The sequence below is a fragment of the Eptatretus burgeri genome, chromosome 8, assembly GCF_056783735.1.
Source record: "Eptatretus burgeri isolate ZD-2024b chromosome 8, Ebu_testis_v1, whole genome shotgun sequence".
Taxonomy (NCBI): domain Eukaryota; kingdom Metazoa; phylum Chordata; class Myxini; order Myxiniformes; family Myxinidae; genus Eptatretus; species Eptatretus burgeri.
The window spans coordinates 5,065,579-5,092,894 of NC_140968.1; the positions used below are offsets into that span (position 1 = coordinate 5,065,579).

At 43.8% G+C, this 27,316-nt stretch overlaps 2 protein-coding genes across 7 annotated transcripts in view; one reads left to right on the forward strand and one right to left on the reverse strand.

The window, feature by feature from the left end:
• LOC147020980 (E3 SUMO-protein ligase PIAS2-like) overlaps positions 1–20,007 on the forward strand; it is a 62,846-nt gene extending 42,839 nt beyond the window's left edge. For all 6 annotated transcript variants that reach the window (XM_085890747.1, XM_085890748.1, XM_085890751.1 and 3 more), the window contains exons 9-15: positions 806–966; positions 1,633–1,763; positions 14,099–14,276; positions 14,471–14,595; positions 16,242–16,364; positions 17,180–17,217; positions 18,314–20,007. In XM_085890747.1, the coding sequence (XP_085746873.1) occupies positions 806–966; positions 1,633–1,763; positions 14,099–14,276; positions 14,471–14,595; positions 16,242–16,364; positions 17,180–17,217; positions 18,314–18,958 (1,401 nt within the window). In that variant the 3' untranslated portion in view covers positions 18,959–20,007. The remainder of the gene's footprint in view (positions 1–805; positions 967–1,632; positions 1,764–14,098; positions 14,277–14,470; positions 14,596–16,241; positions 16,365–17,179; positions 17,218–18,313) is intronic.
• LOC147020979 (uncharacterized) overlaps positions 1–27,316 on the reverse strand; it is a 192,273-nt gene that overhangs the window by 75,992 nt on the left and 88,965 nt on the right. The window lies entirely within an intron of this gene.

Here is a 27,316-nt window from a genome sequence, read left to right on the forward strand (position 1 = left end):
TCTACCCTTCCAAAGGGTACACACTTTTCATTGGCACTCTAACTTAAAACTGTACTGTAGTTTGCAATTTTATCCAGTTTCTTTTTTATCCTTGAAACTTGGAGGTCATCAGAGTTTACATTAACAAAATTCCATGTTGTATCACACGCTGGAAGTTTTGCAAGATGAGATTATGCATGTTGCACATTGTTTATGGTAAAACAAACAAACAAAAACAACAACTCGAACCATCTGTCCATCATGTTTTGAGCATTTCTCCCATGGCGTTAGTCATGGCCTGAAATGTTACATTCAAGAAGATTTCCAAGCAAATGAGTCTGGAATGGACATGCTCTGTCCTGGAGATAAAATTGCTGAAGTGTATGTGTACCTCCAGTGCAGTTTGAAAATGTTATTCTTACAAACACCTCAGTCGTAGTAAATCTTTCGTAGCCCGAATAAAAGTACAAGCTGGTGTTAACATATATCGTTTATTGCTGTTTCATTGCTGTGCCCTGCGGGAATATGAAGGTTCGGTGTGCTGCAGCGGAAGTGCACTGTTATGGGAAGCCCTGGCAATAAATTGTTTTGCGTGGGAGGGAAAGAACTGCCTTCTGAGAACTTGAGAAGGGAGAAGTGAAATTGAGATGTTGTGCAATATTTATTATTTGCCTTCCTGGTTAAAGTGCAGACCTCATTAATAACATAAATAACGGTATTGAAATGCTTCGCAATAACATCTGTTCTCCATACATTGGATCGTGTTGTTCTTCCTTCCTCCTTGCCTGCTTGCCTCTCCCAAACGTACCTTTTGTCATCCCAACAGCTTGGCAAGGTGCGCATGTCGGTGCCCTGCCGCTCTCGGCATTGCACGCACTTGCAATGCTTTGATGCAGCACTGTTTATCCAGATGAATGAGCGCAAGCCGACATGGCTGTGCCCTGTGTGTGATTGCAAGGCACCCTACAGCAGCCTGGTCATCGACAAGTATGTCCGCTTACTTCATGCTCTTCTTGAAATTGTTGAGATGGCATTGTGCTGAGGTGCACTTGACCCCCCCCCACTACAACCCCCTCCCCACCCCCCCCTTTCCCTTAATTGTTGCGTGTGCTCACTCCCTTCTCTACCTCTACTATTTATCTTGTGTTTGCTCCTATTCCTCCTTCCCTTCCCATGACTTTCTGGCTGTACTTCCTCTCCTCACCCCCATCCCCTATATTTTGGGTGCACTCACCGTCTCCCCAGTTTGAGCAGATGCTGCAGAGGTAATGCGATTACCTTTGAGCTGTCTAACTCGGGTTACATTCTCAATCCAACTTAAACTATAAACTGATGGATTGGTGGTTTGCATTTCAGGCGTTGTATCACAAGGTGTGCTCTGTCTCGGATGGATGTCAAGCTGGGGACCCGTATGCCAGCATTAAGTGGTGTACGTTAAACATCCCACAGTGTCCTTCATAAAGAGTTGGCAGGTTGATGTTGATGATAACCAAATTCCTAATTTCTGCCCTGACACCTTCTGGGAAAGCATAAGCAAAACACCCGGTGTAATCCTTGTCATGGACTGCTTTTGCAGCACTGAAGCCACCATACCGCAGAACACCAGACGGACTCTTTCCCTTTTCTTATTTTCCTTCGTTCTGTCATGCACAGACTCTTTGTGGATATCCTGCAAGTCTCAGGAGACACCGAGGAGGTCGAGTTTGGACCAGATGGCTCCTGGGTGCCAGTTGGATCGAAGAAAGACGGACCAAGCCCAGCTGGTGCAACTGACTGTCGGACAGGTGAGCTTGATCGGTGGGTGATTTTTTTTGCTTGGGTTGTGTTAGTGGCAAGTAAATAACACTATTGTTCTTGCTTTCTCATGTAAAAGACAGACAACCATCAGTTTTATGGGAACTCAAAAGTCTTTAGAAATCCACTGCTTTGGCTTGACTTACCTTCCAAAACCCCTATAATATACCAATGTTTTGGTTTTCCTGACAGTGTGACTTCTCATTGAACAAACTTTCAAAAATGTTTAATCATAAGTTACAAGAGAAGGGTGGCACCCACAGTCATTCATGATGACCTATAACAAAACAAGTGAAGGACAATGAAGGAGAAACTCCCGATCGGGAAGAACATTGATCTGGGCCTTGAATTTCTGAAGGTTGTAGGTAGTTACCCCCCCCCCCCCACTCCCCACGCACACGAAGCAAAGAGTGGGGTTAAGAAATTAGTTCATGTCCGTCTGTCTTTTCCGTTTATTATCGAGGAACAACTTGTTTAAATCGAATGTTATATTTTGAACACGAATCGGAAAATGAATAGGGAAAGACCAGTGTTTGGTTTTACCGTACTTTTGTCTCTGAATTTATCCCAATCGCACATGTGCAAAGAAGCTTGAGATCATATATTACTTGGTCTGCCTGCTTGGCAGTGAAACAAAATTGAAAATCATTCAAAACAAAAAACGTACTGTTTTTTTATAGGATGTTATGAAGGACGCATACAATAGGCATGAGCAAGAGCGAGAATTGCTTTGGAATACATGTCCCTGACTACCGTACATGTGATATTTTAAATAACCAGATGTATATACGTGAAGGAAAAGTATGCATGTGACCGGGGTGACAGTTCATAGCCGGATCGAGATTTGAAATCCAGCTCGACATAGAGGTGAGTGTGCATAAACGTAGGCCATCCATTGACACTTTAATTATGCTGTTCTCACAAAAGGTAAAATAAATGTTTTGTTTTGTTTTTGTGCGTAATTTCGTTTTTAGCCAGACTCTTCGCATCAGTAAACACACCGCTTTATTTTGGCGGTGTATAATTTTATTGGTGAAAATAATAAAAACTACCCGATGTACATATATAATATATACATCGTGGTTATATACATGTGATCATTCCAATTGCACTGGGCCATGGACTAATACCCAGGCCGAAGGCCTGCCGTTCTGTGCTGCTTCATGCAATTGCGGCGCATGATTTTATTGGGGTGGAGTCAGGGCAGCTGAACACAGACCGATGTACAGCATAGTACTGTATGTGATATTTTTTCAGTCTAAAAAGGGTACAACTCTGAAAAATTAGTGAAACGCCCTGAAACTTGAACTTCTTCTCTAACTTGTCATAATAAAGTCATATACTAAGTTTCAATTTCATATGTTAGAGGGTATGGGGAAAAAGTTGGAAAAACTACAGGTGGGATGGACAGATGGATAGAGGGACAGCAAATCTTTCGTCCCCTCCCGTAAAACCGGTCGAGGACTAATAGCTTGAGTCATGTGTTAGTTCGGGGGGGGGGGGGTTGTATACCTTCTCGAGGCTCGTACGAAAGCCAACACACAACACACAGCAAGTGGGGGCATGAGGCAAGAGGGGCGGGAGTGAGAAGGACAGAACAGTGGGGAACAGAGAAATTAGATCTGTGGAAGGGAGAGGGATGGGGCGGGGAACACGGTCAAATTGTCTTCGACTGTACCCGATCAAAGATGGACATTACAGGGACTTTCAGGAAGGAAAGCAGCGAATTTGAAGGAGATGGATTTGGGTTGGATTAACGGCGGTAGAAAAGATTGAGGATTTGGATGGGGGACGATAAGAGGTGGTGGTGAACAGCTCTTTTGAAGGCCTGGAGGGAAGAATGGGACTGAACAGAGTGAGGGAGTTTATTCAAACGATAATACACACTGGAAAGTGATGGTTGAAACTGGAATTAATATATTTAATATAATTATGACTTTTACAATTTTTATTTTGTTTCAGTTTATTTATATACTAGAAGGCTGAAGTGCACAAATCGTCTGTTATAATACTTCCAAGAACCTCCAGTTTTGTAATGCTGTATTTCAAATGAAATAAACGTCCAATGGAGTGGTGTATAAGGGTGGTGTTTGGGACTGCTTCTGGACTACTTTTCAATAACACTAAACTTTCGGATTTTTTTGTTTTTTTAACTTTCGTTAAAATTGAAGTAACATGTACGGGTGTCGTGTTCTTTGAACTCAAGTTGGGTTAAGCAGAAAATGGCATTTCTTTTGCATGTGAGGAAACTAAGAGGATGCATGTTTGTTGGTCCTACGTGTATGTAGACTGTAAGGATGGTGAGCTGAAGCTAGGTGAGGGGAACGGGAACTTATCAAAAATGGAGAAACTGGAATTGGAACTGATAAATTCGCTGTACGCTCGTGGCTGGAGGCTATAACAAGCACACACAAGTCAAATTGTCTTCGACTGTACCCGATCAAAGATGCACAGCACAGACAGAGTAGCTCTACCCTAAATGTGTGAGCAGTATTTCATCATTTGACAACCCTGGGATTTATGCGATAAACGGTTGAGAAGAAGTAAAAAAAAGAACAATTGGCTCGGAAAAGAAATACCAATTTCTGAGAAGCCCTTCTGGTAGCAATTACAATAGTGGGCTTCCAGGAGAGATAAGAGAAAATTTTAATTCCCAGAATTCTAATTGTGGAGCTGTGTGTGAGGGATATGCAAGACAAGAAATGAGAAGGAACCTTGGTTTTTACTTTTGCTGAAATTGGAAGAAATTTGGTCTTTTTGGGGTTTAATGGAGTGAGGTTGTTTGGAATCGCATTCCATTATTGATAAGAATTGAGGATTTTAAAATTATTATTATTTTTTTTTGTTTTGTAAGCGGTGAATCCGCTTCAATATTTGGCTCTGTCCTTCCTTCCATCCATCCATTTGTCAAAAATGAAGAAGCAGAACCTTTCTATCCTACCATGTTTAATTCTAAAGGCTTCTGAAGTGTACTTCGAAAGGGTAATTCTAATGGTTTTTAAAGGGTGATTCTCGAGGGTTTTGTTCATTTCTAGGCTTTGCCTATTTTATATTAAAAACTGCCAAACTGAACTGCGTTTTGGAAGGCTCTTTTGAATGTCTTTCTTAAAAGAAACTCCCCATGGGAAATTGTTTAAGTCAAACAAACACACACAAGCAGTCAATCTTCAAATTACCATATGTAGTGTGTTGAATGTAGAGAAGATAGCTGACATTTGAAGTTCACTGAGCAGTAGAGAGTTCGTCATCGACATAGTTGTAAATTGAATTTATCGTGGTATAAAGGTCATTAATGAATAGGAGAAACAGGATGGGTTGGTTTTGAGTCCTGTGACACTGCAGAGTTGATACGGAACCTCTTGGAGATAGCACTATTTACATAGGTTGACATTAAGGAAGCTTTCCAGGCATCCTTACTAGTGTGTGTGTATGTGTGTGTGTGTGTGTGTGTGTGTGTGTGTGTGTGTGTGTGTGTGTGTGTGTGTGTGTGTGTGTGTGTGTGTGTGTGTGTGTGTGTGTGTGTGTGTGTGTGGTCGGGCTACCGAGGGGAGGCTACATAACTTCTCTATGTAAATGTGTATCGTGTTGCACTGCCACCAGATGGGAGAGGATATTATAGGTCCCCAGCCTTTACTGTGCAGTATTGCTGTTCCCATGTTTGCCAGTGCAGTGAGAGGTATTTTGAATTACACGTTTGAATGAGGATAATAACGTAACCCCCCCTAGCTGCTCCCCTTAAGGAGTGGGTCCTTCTAGTTTAATTGAAGGAAGTATGCCTTATTGGGGTTGTTTAGCAATTAGGTCAACCTGGTGTTGGCTTAGTGCTTAGGGTGGTTGGCTTGGGATCTTCAGGTCCTGAGTTCGAGCCTCGTTGGCCACTGAATTAACACCAGGTGGGGTTGACTCAGCCTGTCATCCTTCTGAGGTTGGTGAAATGAGTACCAGTGTACTGGTGCAGGGGCACAGCATCAGCGGCAGAGTCGTGCCCCAACAAATGATCGCTACCCGGCAGCCAAGCTGCCATATGCAAGAAGAAGAAGAAGCAATGAGGCCTTTGTGCCATACTCTATCCAAGGCCTTGAAGATATCTCTCAGAAGACCATACATTGGTGACATGAATGATTACATCATCAAGTAGAACTGGCTCTGATTGCTAAATAAGGTTGCATTTTGAAGAAAGCACAGGAGCTGCTTGGTGACAACAGTTGCTATCAAGAAGGATTGGGAATCCTGTAGTGAAGCTCGCTAAATCGATGGAAAATGATGAACGGCAGACCCAGGAAAGATACCGCAATCAAACAGTTTGGGGGGGTACAAAATACTGGGGTTTAATACACCGCTTTATTTAAGTAAAAGCAATGATGACGACTCGGTCTGACATAAGAGCAAGATACGGGAAGTGCTTGACAAAGTACCGCACTGTACTAAAAGTGTCAGTGCCATATGAATAGTAACTAATTAGACAGAGGATATTGTTTGTGACAGCAAGGCCATATATTTAAAAAAAATTGGTTGATCATCTGGATTTTTTTTTTAAAAGGGAAGGAAGAGACCCTTTTTATTTGTTGTTTTTTTTTTATTGTTTTTTCAAAATTGTTGCCGGTTTTTTTGATTCAAGGTGGCCGCCAGATTTTTCGGTCAAAATGGCCACTGACGTTTTTATTCAAGGCCCCTTCATGTTTAATGCCAGAAACACTTAAAAATAAATAAATTTAAAATGATCTCACACCTCGTACACATACATGCAATCTCCTTGATATGGTTTTATAGTTGTCTGGTGTGTAGCCAATTTGATTCACTAAAAATACATGTTCTGATTTTTTTTATTGTTCTAAAGGGGCTGTCACACCTTGACGTTTTAGCCAGCGTATGGCAAGGTATCAAAATGTATGTAAAACGCTGGTGTACGCTGAAGTATTGATGTTTTTTTGAAGTTTTTGGCGTATTCATAACGAGTTGGACGTATGCATAACGTCTTAGTAACGTTCGCAGAACGTTTCAATCACATATAGATAACTTATACCAACGAATGCTGAGCGTGTTGTCGGCATTCACAACCTTTGCCCAACGACAGTCTAACTTGTGCATAGCGCGCGGCAGCGTATCGCCGACGATCACGTGGCGTAGGCTATTCATAGGTTGCGGCTCGACGATTCAAATCATAACCGCACTAGACATCGAAGTGTGAAGCCGCTGTCACACCTTGACGTTTTAGCCAGCGTATGCCGACGTATGAAAAATTTGCCGAACCAAACTGGCACACGTCGAATACGTTATGGGTAAGTTTTGTATACGTTCAGAGCACGCTGGCATACGTCGTCGTACGTCGAGAAATTTTCATCATGTTGAAAATTTCTCAACGTACTGGACGTATGACACACGTTCTGCATATGCTGGCCATAAGTTGTAGGCACATTACGCGATCGTTGACACACGTCGACACACGTTACTTGTAAGGTACTCATAAGTCGAAACGCGTCAAGGTAATGGTTAGCGTCTGTTCCAGACCCCCTGGTTTTTTTTTCTTTTTCTTTTTCTTCGGGATGACGGTGATGTTGACACTTTGATTTCTAGTGTGGTTGTGATTTAAATCGTTGAGCGGAAACCTTTTAATTATATTATAACCGCACTATAAATCGAAGTGTCAACATGACCATCATGCCTCATGCGCACAACGCCGAACGAGGTGTTTCATCTCGTGCATGCGCAAAACGCCGAACGAGGTGTTTCATGTCGCGCATGCGCAAAACGCCGAATGAGGTGGGGTGTTTCATCTCGCGCATGCGCACAACGCCGAACGGGGTGTTTCATCTCGCGCATGCGCACAACGCTGAACGAGGTGTTTCATCTTGCGCATGCGCCCAATGCGGAACGAGGTGTTTCATCTCGCGCATGCACACAGCGCTTTGAACCTATGAGATTTAAATGTTTGAGCAGCAGCCTTTTAATTATATTATATTATAACCGCACTAGAAATCGAAGTGTCAATATCACCGTCACACCGAAGAAAAAAACAAAACAAAGAACAACAAAAAAAAACCAGGGAGTCTGGAACACTGACGCTCACCATTACCTTGACGCGTTTCGAATTATGAGTACCTTACAAGTAATGTGTGTCAACGATCGCGTAACGTGCCTACAACACATTACTCATAGGTTAGAAATAAGTTTTTCGGGTACGCTAAACATTACCTCGATGTGTTTCGACTTATGAGTAACTTACAATTAACGTGTGTCAAAGATCGCATAACGTGCCTACAACTTATGGCCAGCATAGCGGAACGTGTGAGTCATACGCCAGCATACGTCGTAAAATTTCAAGCATGCAAAAATTTGAGGACAACCACAAAGTACAACGATGAAAGCCAGCGTACTACGACGTATGGCCGTGTTTTTCAGCGTGCTCTTAACGTATACAAAACTTACCCATAACGTATTCGACGTGTGCCAGTGTTTTAGAATTTTTTTTCATATGTCGGCATACGCTGGCTAAATCAAGATGTGACAGGGCCTTCACCAGCAAAACGATATCAATCGTTCCAGTCATGTATCAGACATGCCAGTTTCTACCCCCAAAGAAATATGATGACGTGGATCATATACCCAATACGTCACCAACACACTCGCGAGGCCTATTAAAAATACAATCCACAGTTCAAAACAAATATATTTAAATGTATGTCAACATACAAAAAAACCGACACACTTTGTGCATATTCAAATTATTCACGATGCCATCTTTCTTTCTCGATCTACAGTAAACATTTATTTAAATACACACATTCACACATGTGGGATGTGGACTCGCCAATGCTGTTTGGCCTTGCTCCTGTATGGCCTCTCCCTGGTCCAACTCCCCACAAGCGAAATCGGAGAAAACTTCACACGGTGAGCGTCGCCTTTCAAACATTGTTCTAGCATACCATGGCTTCAGGACTTTAGTTCCTGTCTGAATTTGCAAGCACATGCATTTCATCTTCACAAGTGAAAAGCGTCACTGAAGTGGGAAACGGCACGGCAATGGAAAGCCCAGTGAGCGGAAAGCGGCAGCACAGCACTCAGCGCTGCGGCTCGGTGTTATAAAAAGAAGTTATCGATTCAGAGAATGGTGCAAGTTGTACATGAAGATATGGATTTTTTTTCAGGGTGTTTGACAAAATAACAAATAACAAAAAAAAGGAGGGGGTTCCAAAAAGGGAAGCAGGTGGGGACGATCAACGAGTTTCTTTTTTTTCTTTTTTTTTTTTTCGGCCTAATAATCATCATGTTACTTTCATCTTCTATCGCTCTTTTGCAGTCAATCCCTTTACCCTTAGTTTTTATGGATATCTTTTTTATTATCTCTTCTTTTGTTTTGTTTTTTCTGCTCGCTGAAGAACTTTTTTTTTCCAATACCTGTTTTTCTACTCTATACAGTATTTGATTTTACCTATAAATATGAACAGCAAAATTATAAAAGCTTTGTTTGCTATAAATATGATGGAATCTGACAAATACGAAACTTTATCAATGCTTCACATCCTCCCTGCCCCAGAGCACATGCCACACATACCAACCATATAACCACATAATATCCTGTACAACCTGTTTTTAGAAACTTGATTTTAATAAATGAATTTGAAGTAACAGACACAGCAAGTGCTTCATTAAAACCCCCATTAATGAACAAAACAGAGACAGAAATATTGACTGTTGTGAAAACCCCTGGAAAAAAAACTCCAGGTTCCAGTCGATCCAGTTCAGGTTTTCACAATTGCTCTCAAACGTATGTAGACATTGTTTTGGTTTTTGGGGGGGTTTTTTGTATTCTTTGTCGAGGCTCGTATGAGAGCTAATACACAACGCACAGCAAGGGGGGTATGAGACAAGAGGGGTGGGAGTGGGAAGGACAAAACAGTGTGGAAACGAGACATTAGATCTGTGGAAGGGAGAGGGATGGGGTGGGGAACATCTTGTATATGGGGTATATAAGATGGACATTACAGGGACTTTCAGGAAGGAAAGCAGGGAATTTGAAGGAGGTGGGTTTGGGGTGGATTAACGGACGTAGAAAAGATCAAGGTTTTGGATGGGGGACGATAAGAGGTGGTGGTGAACAGCTGTTTTGAAGGACTGGAGGGAAGAATGGGACTGAACAGAGTGAGGGAGTTTATTCCAAAGGTGGAAAGAAAGAGGAATGGAAGAGTGAAGGTGAGCAGTGATTTGTGATTTTGGTAGTTTTACCAGAAAGGGGTTGTTGGTGGACCTTGAGCGCCCTGCTGAAATATGGTGGGGACAAATCGCAGACAGCGGGGGGGGGGGGAGGGGGGGCGAGACCGGAGAGGAGATGGTAGAAGACAGAAAGACCACCGACCTGCCTGCGGTGAGAGAGTGAGAGGCCCAACAACTCAGCCTTATCGCGGGAGCTGCCAATGATCTGAAATGCCTTGATTTCCACAGCGTGAAGCCGAGAAAGGTGAGAGGCAGGAGCACCAGCCCAGAGGGGAGAGCAGTACTCCATCAGGCTGCGGATGAAAGCTTTGTATGTGGTCAGCAGCTCAAGTGAGCTGAGGAAGGGCTTTGCACGACGGAGGATTCCCAGTCGACGACTGGATTTGGAGGCCAGGTTGGAAGTGTGGCTTTCCCAGGAAAGATCATGGCAGATCGTGAGACCCAGAAGCTTGAAAGAAAGGACTTCTTCCAGAGGATTGTTGAGAAAGTGGATGGGTGGGTTTTCCAAACGGTCCTTTCGGAAATGTTCTCAGTGACTGCAGAGGATAAGGGGATGGGGGAGTATCAACTCCCAAACAGGGGGATTATATAATCAACATGCACATAATTCTCAGATATGTGACGCTTCCCCATTATTTTATGTGATGTTTGCAACAATATACGTATGTAGAAACAGATTGAACTCAGTTTCACTCATTTATTTTTCCACATCCAACAGAGTACATGTACTAGCACCTCACATGGCCTCCATTCAGCATTTATATTGGCTGCATCGGGGCAAGTCCAAATACACAGAGAATGAAGGGGGTTAACCCCAAAGAGGGATTATGCAGATCCAAAGCGTTCTTCTACCTCTAATCTGGATGCAAGTGATGGTTTCAATGATAGTCGCAGCAGTAAGAGTGCTAAATGACCATTATCTGATGAGAGTCGTCAATGTGATGGGGCTAAGAACATGCCTGCTGGGATTAGAGTGCAACATAATATGACCTTCATGAAAAATTTTTTTTTTTAAATTAACGACACTGACCAGAAATATCATTTATCCGGAACACCCTTGGTCCCGACCATTCCGGCTATGAGGTTCTATTGTACAAGTATGACGAAAATAAATCTCTAGCATGTTATGTTCCTGCTTAATCTTACCTAAATGATCGGAGTAAAAATAAACAGGTTCCCACCATTGAGAGGTTGAAAACGCAACTGACTCGCGCCTCAAGACCAGTAACCATATACTGTATAAGACACACCCCGTACCCGTGTACGAGACGCACCCCATATTTTGCCTCATTTTATTGTGGAATAAAAGTTCACCTTCTACATGGGGATTTGTGGTAATTTCTTTGCACTGCACGAGTAAAGTCATTATTGCTACATTTCAACAATCATCGAAAACGTTCGCTGAATGGGTTTGCATTTGCTTCACACAAGATGTTCATGAAACACAAATAAATTTTGAAATCACAATAAGGAAACAATTGTACAAATAGCGACTGAAAAAGATACACTGATGTTTTTTTTTCGATTGCAAAGGAAGGTTAAAGCACCTCATAGTTATTTATGGGGACTTCTTAGTAGTGTATCACAAATAAAAACGAATCTTTGCTCTTCACATCCAGTCTTCACATATGAGCAACTATCAAAAGCATGAAAAGGCTTTAACTACAGTGGTGACAAAAAGTTTGTGAACCATTTAGAATTCTCTGTATTTCTGCATAAATTTGACCGAATATGTGATCAGATCTTCATCTCAGTCTGAATATTAGATAAAGAGAACCTGATTAAACAAAAATCGCATTAAAAAAATCTACTTTTTCATTTATTTATCGAGTTAAATGATTCAAAATTCAATTTCTTTGTTGGAAAAGTATGTGAACCTCGAGGTTAATCATCTCAATGAAGGGGGGTAATTACAGTCAGGTTTTTCAATCAATGGGATGACAATGAGGAGTGAGTTTGGGTGGCCGTGCCCTATATGAAAAACATAAACTTTGTTCATCACCATCAGTCCGGTCTTCACCACACAGGTTTGTGGAAGCGGGTCCTGCCCAGATCAAAAGAGATTTCTGAGGACCTCAGAAAAAGAGTTGTTGATGTTCATCGGTCTGGAAAGGCTCACAAAACCATTTCTAAAGATGTTTGGCTCCACAAATCCACTGTCAGACGGATAGTTTACAAATAAAGAAAATTCAACACCATTGTTATTCTTTCCAGGAGCGGTCATCCAATGAAAATCACTCCAAGAGCAAGGTGTACAATAATCCAGGATATCATAAAGAACCCCAGGGTGGTAACGTCTAAGGATCTGTAGGCCTCTCTTGCATTGGCTAATGTCATTGTTCACGAGTCCACCATCAGGAAAACACTGAACAAGAATGGTGTGCACAGGAGGGGATAGCAAGGAGGAAACCACAGCTCTCCAAGAAAAACATTGCCACCCGTCTCAAGTTTTCCAAAGACAACCTGGATGATCTCGAAGGCTATTGAAAGAATGTTCTGTGAACAGATGAGTCAAAAGTGGAACTTTTTGGCTTAAATGAGAAACGGTATGTTTGGAGAAAAGCAAACGCTGTGTTCCAACATAAGAACCTCATCCAAACCGTGAAGCATGGTGGACGGAGTGTCATGGTTTGTGGCTTTTTTGCTTTTGCTGCCTCAGGACCCGGACGGTTTGCCATCATTGATGGAACCATGAATTCTGGATTGCAGCAGCAAATTCTACAGGAGAATGTCAGGGAGACTACAGGAGAAAATTGGTTATGCAGCAAGATAACAATCCTAAACACACAGGTAAATCTCCAACAGAATGGCTGAAGCAGAAGAGATTTTCTGTTTTGGAATTACCAATCATAGTCCAGACCTTAACCCAACTGAAATATTGTGGCAGTTCATGTAAGAAAGCCCACACACATCTCTGAGTTGAAGCAGTTCTGCAAGGAGGAATCGGACAAAATTCCTCCAAGCTGATGTACAGGACTGATCAAGAGTTCCAGGAAACGTTTGGTTGAAGTTATTGCTGCTCAACGGGGTGCCACCAGTTACTCAATGTCGATGTTCAGAAACTTCTTCTGACAAAGAAATTGAGTGTTGGATCATTTTGCTCAATAAATAAATGAAAAAGTAGATTTTTTTTTGTGCTATTTGTTTAATCAGGTTCTCTTTATCTATATTTTTAGGACTTAGATGAAGATCTGATCACATTTTAAGTCAAATTATGCAGAAATACAGAAAATTCTAAAGGGTTCACAAACGTTTTTTCACCACCGTAAAGTGTATGAATGTTAGCGCATTAAACAAAATGGAGCTTTACTCATATAAAGGCCCAAATGCAGTTGATATATTTGTGAGGAGAATAGAAGCAAATGCGAGAACGATTACAAACACCTCAACAAAATGCAACGGAAATTGAGCAACGCAGGTAAAGCAATATTTTAATCCTGAAGAGTGCTATGTTTGTGGGAATCGATTTATTCCAAAGGACTTGCAAAGATCAGTCAAATTTTCATCGAAAAGTATAGTTTCGAAAAAGTGCCCAAAACTCTTACAATTTGAGGAAGACACGTACCAGCTGTGCAAGGAAGTTCGACTGTTCTCCCTGTGAAAGAGTAATGCACAATGAAAAAGGAAGTTTGTCTTGATCGGATGTCGGGCTCTGCGGTCGGCTAACTGCTCGGCAATGTCGCTCACTTCGTTTTCACACTGCTTTGAGAGTCACATTAAGATACCCTTTGTTTATTTGTTTGTTTTTCATGATTCTTGAGCTAATTTTTCAACTTTACATCTCAGAATATTATATAAATGAAATTTTATATTGCTAGGAAACCTGCTGACCAAATCCCAAGGATCTTTGGCTCACATAAGCAGCTTGAAATTTCTTTGGTGGTATCAAATTGTTGTGCATCAAAATCAGTCATTTTCTACTACTGGTAACATGGCAAGTTACTCATTCTAACAGCGTCTTTAATATTCATCTCGGTCAATTTGTCACACACACTCGGGGGTTACGTTTGTATGCTCATTGTATGTGCTCATAATAGCTTTTACCAACTCTGGCGAGTCCAGGTTGTCGCCAATTGTTTACATGTCTCTCAGCCAATAATCTTGGCCACTGCAGGTTGTGGTCAATTAGAGCAAAACTACTCCATGCTGCTGGGCTCTGGAACGGATGGTGCACAGGAATTGGGTGAGGGTGGGACCGTGGTGGACCTGACCGTCGATTCCTCTGGGGATGAATCAGAATCGCCACCTGCTAAGAAATTGTGTGGAGGGTCTCCACATATCACCAATGGCAGGTCTCTGATCCCCTTTTTGCTATTTTCTCCTCGATTATAACATCTCACCTTCACCCCACTCTCCATTTACATTTTGCTTTGACAGTGTTAAAGGAAAAGTTTGTGTGGTGTCGCTTTTTAAAGAGTGGTCAGGTTGTGTTGGGGGAGGTGCAGACCAGAGGTAAAGCAGTAAAACGAATTTATGCCTTTTTCAGGGTGCCAATTTATCCGGGTAGCTCACCGCATGCCGTGGGGTTGGAGCATGCGGGCAGTGGTGGTTTCCTGTCCTCTGGATTCCATGACTTTCCTGGAGTACCACCATTCCAGCATGAGTTGCAAGGTGAGCCCAATATGTGCACCCTCAATCTCACTTCATTATCTATCCTCTCCCCGCTTTTCGTCCCTACTGGTTTCACCAGAGGGGACTCTAGGTTTACTCTTCGTCTGTCTGTCTGTCTGTCTGTCTGTCTGTCTGTCTGTCTGTCTGTCTGTCTGTCCGTCCGCTAATCCCAACTCGTTTTTCAGACTTTTTCCCAAACCCTCTTACATATTTAACTGAAACTTGGCCCATTACTTTATTATTATAAGTTACAGAACAAGTTCGAGTTTTAGGGCGTTTCATCATTTTTCAGTTATGCCCTTATTGGGTTTAGTAAATATCACACATTATACATGGGTCAGTACTCAGAAACCTTTTGCCGGTTTCTCCCTTTCATGGTCAAGGGTTATGTTGGTGTTGTCTTTTTGTATGTACTGTACAAATTCAAGGCTCATGTTGGAGAAACAAAGAGATTTATAGATGGTTGTGTTTATACATGTGAGGAAGCTTACTTCGATTCGCTTCCTCGTACCCAATAGGGACATGTTAAGTGGGGTCAAATTGTACAGATTGTGTTTGTAGGTGTTGCACCTTCAGCTATTTTTTATTTTATGCTTCTGTTGACGAAGTCACCAGAGGCATTATGTTTTCGGGTTGGATGTGCGTGCGTACGTACGTACGTCCATTCTGATTTTCTCTGCAACCGCTTAACCGATTGATTCTAAATTTTCACCATAAGTGTGATGACTCGTATAAGATGTTTTGATGATTATGGCATCAGAGGTCATGTGGTGTGACAGCCACGTTGGAAAAAAGGAAAAACTTTGGACCTCTGCATCTCCGAAACCGCTTAATGGAAACTTTAAACTTGGCACGTGGCAAGTACTCCTCATGGTGGATAAGTGAGAGTTTTTTTTTTCATGATGTCATCGGTGCCTTCGTTATGGCGTCATAATTGCCTTTGTAGAACACCACATCTGATCAGTATGAAAACTTTTGAGGGTCATCTGGGTGGGAGGGAAATTGATTATGTCATCGTCACGTGGTTCGGCAGCCATATTGTTTTTAACATAAAAACCTTTAAAAATAGTCTTCTCTGAAACAGTTGAACAAATCGAGGCGAAACTTTGCAGGTATGATCGCCGATCCATGAGGAACAAAAACTTCTCCACCTTTGTCGTAGTATGTCGCATGGTCTGGCAGCCATATTGGATTGAATGAAAATCTTTTTAAAATATATTTCTCTTGAACTGCTTCATCAACTGAAATGAAAAGTCACAATAATGATCTCACAGTCATGGGGAATACAAGTTTTAAATTTCAACCTGATCGGACGCATGGTCTGGCAGACAGAATTATTTAATATTCTGAATCTCCGTTCAGGGATTTAAATCAAACTTGGTACAAGTATGTATAAATGATGTGATAATGTGGGCGGAGACATATCTGGCCATGTCGCGTTGTTGAAGCGTGCCCTTCTAGTTTTGTTTTGTGTTTTTTTTCCAAGGCAAAAATGCCCATCCATAATTGATGCCGAAAATTTCTGGGCTTCTACACATCCACTTTGGGGAGATGTCTTTCTATGTCTTTCAGTTTCCCTTCAAGCACAACCCTCTGTTATTCCTTACCCTCCCATACTTTTCTACAATCACCTGATTCCCTCATAGCGTTGTACTATGGGAGGCCACGGATAAAGCGTGAAGTTTTGCAGGAGACAACACCACCTCCATTACCAATCAACAAGCTGGCACAGCCAAACCGCCTCCAACCCGATGCAGATTCCAGCACAGGTTTTTAAACACATCACCATAACCTTCTGCTATCCGTGCTATCACATTGCATTTCTGTCTTTCGCACCATCGTCGTCCTTCCATTTTCCAGCCCTTTCCATCTTGGGCATCAACATGGCTTTGTAAGCATTCATGAATGTTTTTTCTCCATTTTTGGAAAGATGTGTCAGGGCAGTGGGAGGGAGAGGTGTTGCTAGTTGATGAAAGGGCTTTTGAGTCTGGCGGGGCAGGTAAACTGGGTGGAGAAGTTGGTTGTAAGTGCGATCACGATTTCAGTTGCATTGAAGACATTTTTGTTACTCATTGTGATACCCTTTTGTGTACCAGCAGAGACATCTCTCCAGGCTTGTGAAAAGTATTTTCTGTTACACAAGCTTGGAGTGAAGTTTGTGGAACTGATGGAATTTGGCTGAGCCGCTTACGTCGGCAGTGACCACTGGCCACACTCGGTGATTTTGTGTGCCATTGGCTTTTTATGGTGAAACAAACTTAAGTCACAATTTCGTTGCAAGTGAACCGGAAGATCGTCGTGTCGACATCTTTCCGAATGCGTTATGCACTGGAGAGCATTTGATCATGAGCCAAACTGAGCAACCATCTTCTTAGGAAAGCTTTGGATTTAGTCAACTATCTTTGTAAACGCACTTTTTACTTGCTCGCAGTTTGATTTTTAAACACGGTAAAGAGCGTCTCCAGCCAACACTCCATGCTGCGACAGCAAATGCCGATGTTTGTGAAACTACGTCATGTGTGATGTCTTTTTAAAAGGTGTGTCTTTGATGGACAACTCAAATGTCGATTCTCTTTGCCCACAGGTCTGGAGCTGTTCTCATTACTCCAGGGAGACCTGCAGGTGAGGTTTTCAAGCACTTTCTTTCTCTTCACCACTGCAAGATCGGCATCTTATTAATGAAGCTGTGTTTTCACAACGAACCTCCCCCAGCCACTCCCCCTCCGGTTTTTGAGCACTTGTAGATGTTTGTCACTTTCACGTTTAAAACCATTTCATCAACTCAACATTAACTTGTTCCTCTTTTTGCCATTGCTTACGGATGCAGGATGTTAAGGAGATATCGTTTTGTTTAGCGAGCTTTTGCCATACCCCAGTGGTGTCATCACTGTTCAAATGTCAGTGTGTCCTTGGATTTTTATCGTTCCCGTGGTCCCGATGACTTGATGTTTGGACGCAGGCACTTTTCCCAAACGGCACTCCTTTGTAAATGGGAGTATTGTGGACATGCCATTTGTGGTGATATTTTGCACCAGAAATTTCCTCTTGCTATAAAGATGAAGCTTACATTTCCATAGCAAACTCATCGTCTAATCTCCTCTTTCTTTTTTCTAAAATCTTCGCTTCATGTGGTTTTTCATGACAAAGTTGGTGTAACTTGCACTCATCTTAAACATACATACCAATCTGTTATTCTTTCATGAACTCGAGTCCAACTGAGAGCTCCTCCATGGTTTACTTTGTCTTGAGCATACGCTCATGCTCCACAAAGGCATTTCAAATATGCGTCGAGAAAAATATTATTTAAATCTTTGCTCGCCACATACGTTGCCCATACACTATAACGATGCCGGGCACGAGCTTTCGCCTTCGCTGATGTGGAGGTCCAAAGCTTGGTTTTGGCATAGGATGGAGGCTGTCTCGTGGAGACAGAAGGACCGATTGAAGAACCAAAGAAGAGCAATGGCAGCGAGGATCAGAATATGTAAATAAGCAAGGCCCCATCATAAATTTAATTATGAAGGTGTCCATATAGTGTGAGGCAAGCGATTGTATAGATTGCAGATGTTTTTTTTTTCTCCTGGGTACATGGTTGCTGTGATAATGCTGTTTCCCTCAGCGTGGCAATCAAATGGGTGACCTTTTCAGTATTTCTTTATAACCTAGTGAGACATCTGATCACGAGCGTGCTGCTCATAATCTTCTTTCTGTCTTGTAGGCTCCTCATACTCGACCACTCTCCCCCTGGCAGCATTTCGGCTCCTCGCTTTCTAGCCTTGCCCTCGGCCTCCCAACCAGCGTCGAGTCATCGGAGCCATCACTCACATCATCTTCAGCCTCACTCACAGCTGCTCCTTTTTATCCTTATCCTCCTTCTCCACTTTTCCTCGATCCCTTGTCGGCATCAATGCCGCTCCCTGCGGCAGCCTCACATCTCAACGGCTCGCTTGGTTTGGGTCTGCTTCCTCTTTCCAATGGTCTCCGAGATGGTTGCCACGCCGCTGCTTGTCAACACAGTCACGGAGATGTGTTGAACACGAGTGGCCCCACCACACTTGGTAATGGTGCTGGAGGTGGTGTGGGAAGCGGAACAGTAGGAGGAGTCGTGGCCTCGTCACTTGCGCATACACCAACTGGGATGAACCGTCTTGGCTCGAGGCCACATGTCACTGCTACGTCCTCACCTTCAGCCGCCCACTCACCTTCCATACTGGGATTTGGTGTGGCCACAATGGGTGGCTCGCGGGATGCTGCTGGACGCCAAAGAGTTTTGGGAAATGGCTTTGGCATGGCAGATACTCGGAGCGGCAGACTAGACACGACGGTGCTCAACCTCGCAGATATCATTGCACTGGATGATTGAATGCCTTGATCACATTTGTTATTTGTTCTCACGAGTTTATCAGTGGCTCAACTAAAGGGAATGCTGGACTTTATGAACTTGCAGCCCAGCACACTTAACCACTCATGTCTCTCTTCGACTTCCTTTGTATTTTACCCGGAGAGACCGGATACGTCTCCGCCCCATTGCCTCTTCCTTTCCCTTGATCCGGCAATGTTTCTTCATGTCCTGTCAGGTTTCTCCTTTTCGAGTAATTCCTCAAGTTTCCCCCCTTTTGTGTTCACAAAGTTCTTCCCTCACACGCATTTCGGTTCTGCTGTGGACACTGGCAGGTGAGCTTTTGACAGGGTTTGTTTCTGAGCGCGCTTCATTCGCGAAGCCTGCTTCTCAACCATCGCCTCTGTGCAGCTTGCTGCATTGCGTGCTTCTCGCTAAGTCACTCACCAGCCTGAACTGATCAAAGATGAAGGTTATCCGTTTACTCCCTTCATGCGTAAGCTTTTTCATTCTCCTTCAGTCACGGCAAATTTTGGCTACCACGGATTTTATTTGGGGAAGGGGGAGGAAAGTTGGGATGGGAACAAGAAAGTTTTGCTAGCTCATTCACATTGTGCTCTGTACCGTCAACGCTCACATGGTAACTTCAGAGGGCGATCGATCGCTTGCCTGCTGTACTTGCAAGTCGCTTGCTTGTTTCGTTTTTTAAAAGGAAGAGTTCTTGTACAGAGAGTATATTTTCCAGAGAAGAGTGTACATAAAAAGAAGAGCTTTTCTTTAACTTTGTTTTACTTCTGCAGACTGTCTGGACAATGGCTTGTGGACTTCAGCGTTAACTTTATTCGACACTTGTCCTCGTCAAAGAAGAACTCACTTTTGCCTTTTGGGTTGACCATTCCCTTTAGTCTGTTTCGCCTTTCTTTTCATTATGTTTTGCCAAAAGTACTATATTGAAGTTTTGTATATTTAAAGTCATATTTATTTGATTATGTATGAATGTGCTGCTTTTGCTTGTATTTTATCCTGTACTTGTCAATATTGTCGTTTTCAATAAAATGTGCATTTTGGTTTAAGTCTTTGTGTACTTTGAACACGCTGGATCGAGTCAGACCTTCTCCGCCTCCTTCGTGTGCAGCACTAGGCTGCAAGTAGCATCATTGGCTGTGGCTCGGCTGTACCGCTGATGCAATGCCCCTGTTAACAGTACACTGGTGCTCATTTTACTGACCTCGAAAAGATGATTGGCTGAGTCAACCATATCTGGTGTTGAATCAATGGCCCAACAAGGGCTTTAACTGAAGAACCTAGGATCTTAAGCCAGCCACCTACCATTAAGACAACACCAGGCTTTCTGGTCAGACGTTCTCAAGTGTTCCTGGGGAGGTTTTGGCCATTGTGAATGTGACACTTCCGAAAATGTAGTGGGCGTTAGGCTTAGCAAAATGATGGACATATGATTTTTTTTCTAGGTTATAATTATTGTGGGTGGCATCAGGCCAGCTGTCCAACCAATGGGTATAGAGTGAACATATTTACTTGCATACATTTGCTCAATTTTATGTACATTGTGTAAGGGTGGTTCAGGTAAGTTGTACTTTTTAAACACCAACAATTTGATGTTCTGTTCCATCTATTCCTATTTTGACATCATCGGAGAACTGGATTAAGATTTGTTTATAATGTCCGTTTTGGGTTATGGAGGGTGAAAGGGGGAAGGAGGGTTACTTTCAGATCATTGTGTGCCATATATAGTTGGGAGAGGAGACCATTGTCAGATAAAATTTTATATATATATATATATATATATATATATATATATATATATATATATATATATATATATATATATATATATATATATATATTGTTACAGATTTCTGCCCGCCGGCGTGCAGGCGGCTGCGTCTCGCTAATAGCAGCCGCGCTCGCCCACCGACGTAGCAATCTAGTCGCAGCTTTCGGAACAACGCCGAAATCCCGCTAGGGGTGTGTTTTTAATGCACACCACAGCCTAGTCAACACTCTACCTGCGCTACAGGGTCCGATCGCCGAATGGTCGATTTACCTAATTAATCGAGCGGGCAGACTACCGAGAGACTGTACCTCATCGGTGCCTGCTTGGATACGAGCCGCTTAAGCAGCTCGCTCCGTTTTGGGATAACCGAGCAGGGTATTATCGCGAAAGCCCCGTTCGATCCGATTCTATTATCGGCTATTAAAAAGCCAGCTATATTTTGAATGCAATACGGCAGTTCAATTTGAAGGAAAAAGGACACGACGAACGGGTTAACATTCACACAAGGACATTTATTTATAGAACGACACATATGCAATCATGCAGTCATATATGCAAGCAATGCACGTATACAATCATGCAGTCATGTATGCAACCAATGCACGTATGGTACAAAACACAAGCAAGAAAAAGAACTACCACCATTCTATTATTATTTATTTACATGCACTTAACAGTTCTACTTAAATACATGGTGCCACAACGTTCATTCAAAACCCCAGAAAGAAAAGGCCCTGGCTCTTAAGCCTTTAATGTTTCTCAGAGCTTGGGAGACCGAAGGAGCTCCGAGAGGCCACGCTGGTTACCTGCCGCCTTCGTGGTGACTCGCTGGGTGCTCCTTGGCGTCCCATCCACACGGCAGCTGGCGTGACCGCGGCGCGGCCCAGGCCTCGTCGAGCGGTCCGATCGATCGGGCCAAGTCGACAACGCCTCAGAGGAACGAATGGGCCTTTGCTCTCTCAGAGTTGATGCTCTCTTTAGAGCCCGTCCATTCCTCCGCGTCGTTTGGACTGTCCCGGAGCCCGATCACCTCGGACCGTTATGCCGCTGGTTGGCGACTCCTCTCCGGCCTCTCCCCAGCGACCCACAGTTCGGCTTGGCATGGCAGGCTGCGCTTCAGGCTCCCGTCTCCTCCGCTCTCTCCAGCTCCTCACCGACTGCAGACTGCAGACTCCAGACTGATCCAGCTCCCAACGCAGCTCCACACAACTCCACACATCTCCTGGCTTTGCGTCTCTGCGCGCCTTTATATGGGATCCGTGAGGTGAGGTTTGATCTCCGATCCCTCACCTCTGACCCCCCGCTGGCTCCGCCCCCTTCAATCTCCTGATCCGATTTCGATGCGAAGCTCGGAGAGAGCGGACGTGGGTGAAACCAACGAACCTAGTGCCAACGAAGGAGAGCGGACGTGGGTGAAATCAACGACCCTGGTGCCAACGAAGGAGAGCGGAGGTGGGTGAAATCAACGACCCTGGTGTCAACGAAGGAGAGCGGACGTGGGTGATATCAACGACCCTGGTGCCAACGAAGGAGAGCGGACGTGGGTGAATTCGCTGGCGCAAAGATGGTGGCGCAATGGAGATGATGGTGAGGCTTTGCTGTTCGTTGTTGCGTTGGTTGTGAGCGGATGTCGTGGTGATCATTGTGGAGATGGTTGATGAGTTGATGTTGGTGGTGGAGGTGGTTGTTGTGAAGCGGTTGGTCCAAAATAAAGATAGTAAAAGAAAAACGGCTAACTGAAGATTCACAGCCTTGCACACGAATAATTTCCCGTTAAACATCGGTGGGGAAATCTATCTGAACACACACTTATCGACATAACTGATCTAAGGACCTATATGGTGTCCTGTGAATTTCCACAACCATAACAATATATATATATATATATATATATATATATATATATATATATATATATATATATATATATATATGAAATATGTGGAGTGTGTCAAGCACTCTCCTCATCTCCAATGGACATAATGTCCTACACCAAAGCGTCACCTCCAATCCGGAGGCCTCGGTCCGGTGACTGTGAAACAGACAGATTACGTGGTCAACATCAGTTAAACATCAAGCGGAGCCACCGATCCGATTTCGGGCTTATTTACCCTCATCAAGATGACGTACCGATAAATATCTAACCAATGATGACCACATCCATTGTTTAAACATCAAATGCTCATCATAACAGCCAGGAGGTACGATTGATTTTATATATATATATATATATATATATATATATATATATATATATATATATATATATATATATATATATATATATATTGTTGTGGGCCGGGGGTTGGTGGCGGGAACGATAGCTAGGTGGGGAAGTTTACACCGTCTCCCCGGAATTATAGGCCGTCGCTTCGGATAACTTCGAAGCCAGCAGGTCGATTAATCGACCATGAAACGCCAATATCTCGGTCGCGTGGCGTAGGGTTAATTGTCTAGATCCAATATACCGAAGTAACCACGCAGTCTTGGCTACCGGGGATTCACGCCCTCGGAACGTCTGGCCGAACCAGATCACTCTACCATCTACGGTAGAGTATCGACTTCCACCTACCAACTCCGGCTCGGATGCAGTCGAGCGGGCCTGCCCAGGACGTTCCGGCTACAATGTACCGATTACCGGGGATGAAACCCCATCTGAACTCAGACCCGGACCATGCTGGACCAACTAAAGAAAGGACGGAAACGAGCTGGGAGCATTTCTAATAATTTATTTACAATAAAATATAGACACAGGGCAAGACTTATCGTGAATATGCAATGCAGTATTTACAATGATGAAATAAACACTTAAACAATTCTACTTATAGATGGGCCCACACGCAGTCACACACACAAAAAGAAAAGAAACCCTGGAGTTTTTATTGGACCCTCCAGCCGATGAGAGAGACGAGTTGGGGGTCAGAGTTCGGATGGGCATCTGGGCCGTCGAAGGTCCCAGCCGCACGTGTGGGACTCGTGGCTCGTGGCGGCCCGCGTGGCGAATAGTCGGGTTCACAAAACAGGCCAGAACTCCCCGCAACAGCCACTGTGAACAAACTGCAACTGACTCAGGCTCCATGAACAAACTGCCTCAAAACCCGACTAGCCACTGTCAAAACTCTTTCTAACCCACGCGAATCTCATCCACACACACCTCTCCTTGCACAGAGCGTCTCGGAGATATATCTCCTCCCACACGGGGAGGAGCCTTGGTGAGAATCATCTCGCTTGTCCATACCTCATTGGCCCACGGCCGCACCCTACCCGGCAGAGCCATGGCGCCTGTTCGGAGACCCCATATTCTCTACGTGGCTCCGCTCTCGAAGAGTAACAGTATCCATGTTGCGTTGGTGCAAGAGTTAAATCGTTTGTGGAAGGAGCGTTGGTGGGAGCGGCAAGGAATGGCAGCAAGACCCTGCCCTGGCAAGTCAGAGTGCTTGTAGAGATTGTGTGGGTGGTGGGTAGTGGATTGTGATGGGGAATGGATCATGCAGATGGGATGGTTTATTTGATGGCTCGTTGGATATAATAACCTCACTAAAGACGTCACAACGCCCACATTTAATCCTCCCGCTTAACAAAAGTACAGGGTCCTGAATACACACGTACTTACCGGCATAACTAACTTTGGGACCTGAATGTTGAGTGTGCATGGTTTCCAGATTCGAAACAATATATTGTTATGGTTCTCGGAACCGTATGCATACAAACATACAGTTGTCCTGAAGTCAGTTATTCCATAAAGTATATGTGTAGATAGAATCCCTCCTTGTGTGTAGTGGGAAGACACTGGGGAACGTCGCGATGTTTCTTTAGTTAGATTAATAAATCATCATATCCCATCCACGACGACCCACGGTACCCTCTGCCTGCTCGCACCTTCATCTCAATTGCTACTCTCGCATGGGCTGAACAAGCTCGTGTTCACCGACTCGCCTAACCGGCAACTCGCTTCCGACGCAGAATCTTTGTGTAGTACCTTTTTGGCGAGTCCAAACACGCGTGGAGTGGGCGGGCTTCCCGGTATGGCTGAAACCTCTGTCCAGAAAGGGTGGCCCCATGGAAACCCCGTCCAAACAGGGTGAACAGTGACATCGGCTTCACCAAGCCTCTCCCCGCTGAGGGGGAAATTTAAATTACCACACCATTCATTCAGAATGGTCGGGTGAGCTGGAAAGTGAGTTGTCTTGAGAGTGAGCTGGAAAGTGAGTCGTCTTGAGCAGAGCGTTGGAGTGAGACAGTTCGTCGGCTGATAGCAAAAAAAAAGAGGAAGGTCATGGAGTGGTTGCGCTCTTTGGGGGTCATTCGTTTCAAGTGTGAGAGAGCTGGGAAGATTCGATCCGACCTTGACCGGGTTTCTCGTAGGGTCCTGTCTGCAGCCCTGATCCCCACTTCGGACTCCGCTCTACTCGACCCAGTCTCCTTCGCAGACACTGTCTCCACCCACGCGTGCGGCCGTGGACCGAGCTGCACGACCATTGGCAGGTGCCACACCATGGAGCATCTCTTCCCTCTAACGTTCAGGTACCCGAAAGAACTGCGATCTCAGCTCACCTCCCTCTCTGGCTGAAAAAGGTCCTTTGCCATACATCTGGGTTTATTTTCGTCTGAGTGTGTGGCGCCGTCTTTAAGTGGAATTGCATAAGTGTTTTTATTTGATCATTGTAAATCTTGCCTGTTTTATTCTCGCCACAAGTCTGCTCTGTGTCTCCTTTGTAAGTTGCTGTAAAATTGTCGCACTACATCTTTCTCTCATCTTCCCCTGCATAACATTCCCAATAAACCTGTTCCTGTGCCACATATTTTTCCTCGCTTTATTGTAAATAAATGATTGTAGAAATGTTCCCAGTTCTTTTTCGTCTTTTGCATCATTGGTCCAGCATGGTTTGGATCTGAGTTTTCGCCGGGTCTTTATTTCCGATATTCTGTTCATTCGAGCCGGTACGTCCTTGGTAGTTCCGCTCGGCTGCATCCGATCCGGAAAGGTAGTTGGTCGTTGTAGAGTGATCCGGATTGGGCAAGGTGTACCGAGGGCGTGGTTCCCCGGTCAGCGACACCGCGTGATTAATTAGGTAAGTTGGTTCGAGACAAAAAGATCCTACGCCACGTGGTGGAGGTATTGGCGTCCACGGTCGGTTAAGCGACCCGCCGCGTCACTGAATTATCCGTGAGTGACGGCCTACAATTCCGGGAGTCTGGTGGGAGACGACGTAACTTCCCCCACCTCGTGGTCGCTCTCGCCACCGGTCCCCAGCCTGCAGCAATATATATATATATATATATATATATATATATATATATGTATATATATATATATATATATATATATATATATATATATATATATATATATATATATATATATATATATATATATATATATATATATATATATATAGCCTGGTGTGTTGGCACAGTGGTTCGGGCAGCGGCTTGGGATCCAAAAGGTCCTGAGTTCAAGCCCCGTTGGGCCACTGAATTAATACACCAGGGGGTTGACTCAGCCTGTCATCCTGAGGTCGGCGAAATGAGTACCAGTGTACTGGGCCGGTGTATACCCCGGTTAAAATAGGTGTACCATATCCCTGTGTCGTAAGAGGCGACCAGGGTTGTGCAGGAAGGGCATCCGGCGTAAAACATGTGCCAAATCGTTATGTGGATGATACGGATGATCCGCTGTGGCGACCCCTAACGGGAGCAGCCGAAAGAAGAAGATATATATATATATATATATATATATATATATATATATATATATATATATATATATATATATATATATATATATATATATATATATATATATATATATATATATATATATATATATATATATATATTTACAGATTTGTACACACACACACACACATACACCATTCTATATGCACCAGGCTATAAGACCCGTTGTTTTGCTGATGGGAATACCGATATTTAGTGTGATGGCTATTCGATCGGGCAAGAACACAAAAGGATTCCTTGGAGATCCTGCCCTCCATGCGGCGATAACCAGCATCGCAAGTTGGCATTTGCTGTTTCCCCACGTGTGCCCACACACAAACTCCATCTTTCACATGTGCCCATGTGTCACATCTTTCATGTTCGACATTTGTGTGACCACTGTGCTTGTAATAAGTTGACACTAAAATGGCACTTGGTACAGCACATACCTCCGCCAGGATGAACAGGTTACGTTTTGTATCCCACTGACAGACCGGATCTGTATCCAAACCTGAATCAAAATCTAATTGGCTTGGTGTTGTCACCAAGCCGACTCATCCACCTCGTTTTGTCATAACATTTCTACATCTTTTTGAAATGTTGTGCTCGTAAACAGGGTTGAAAACACAACCTCTGTCCACTCTTGGTGGTGGAGGTAACAAGCACCCTTCCACCATCATGACCCCAATGCACTCATACCTCACCCTTACCTCTTCCATCATTTCCTTTTCTGTTACTGTGCAAGTAGCCTGGCGTTGGCTTAGCGGTTTGGGTGGTGGCTTGGGATACTAGGGTCCTGAATTCGAGCCCCGTTGGCTGCTAAATTAACATCATGGGGTTGACGCAGCCTGTCATCCTTCCAAGGTCGG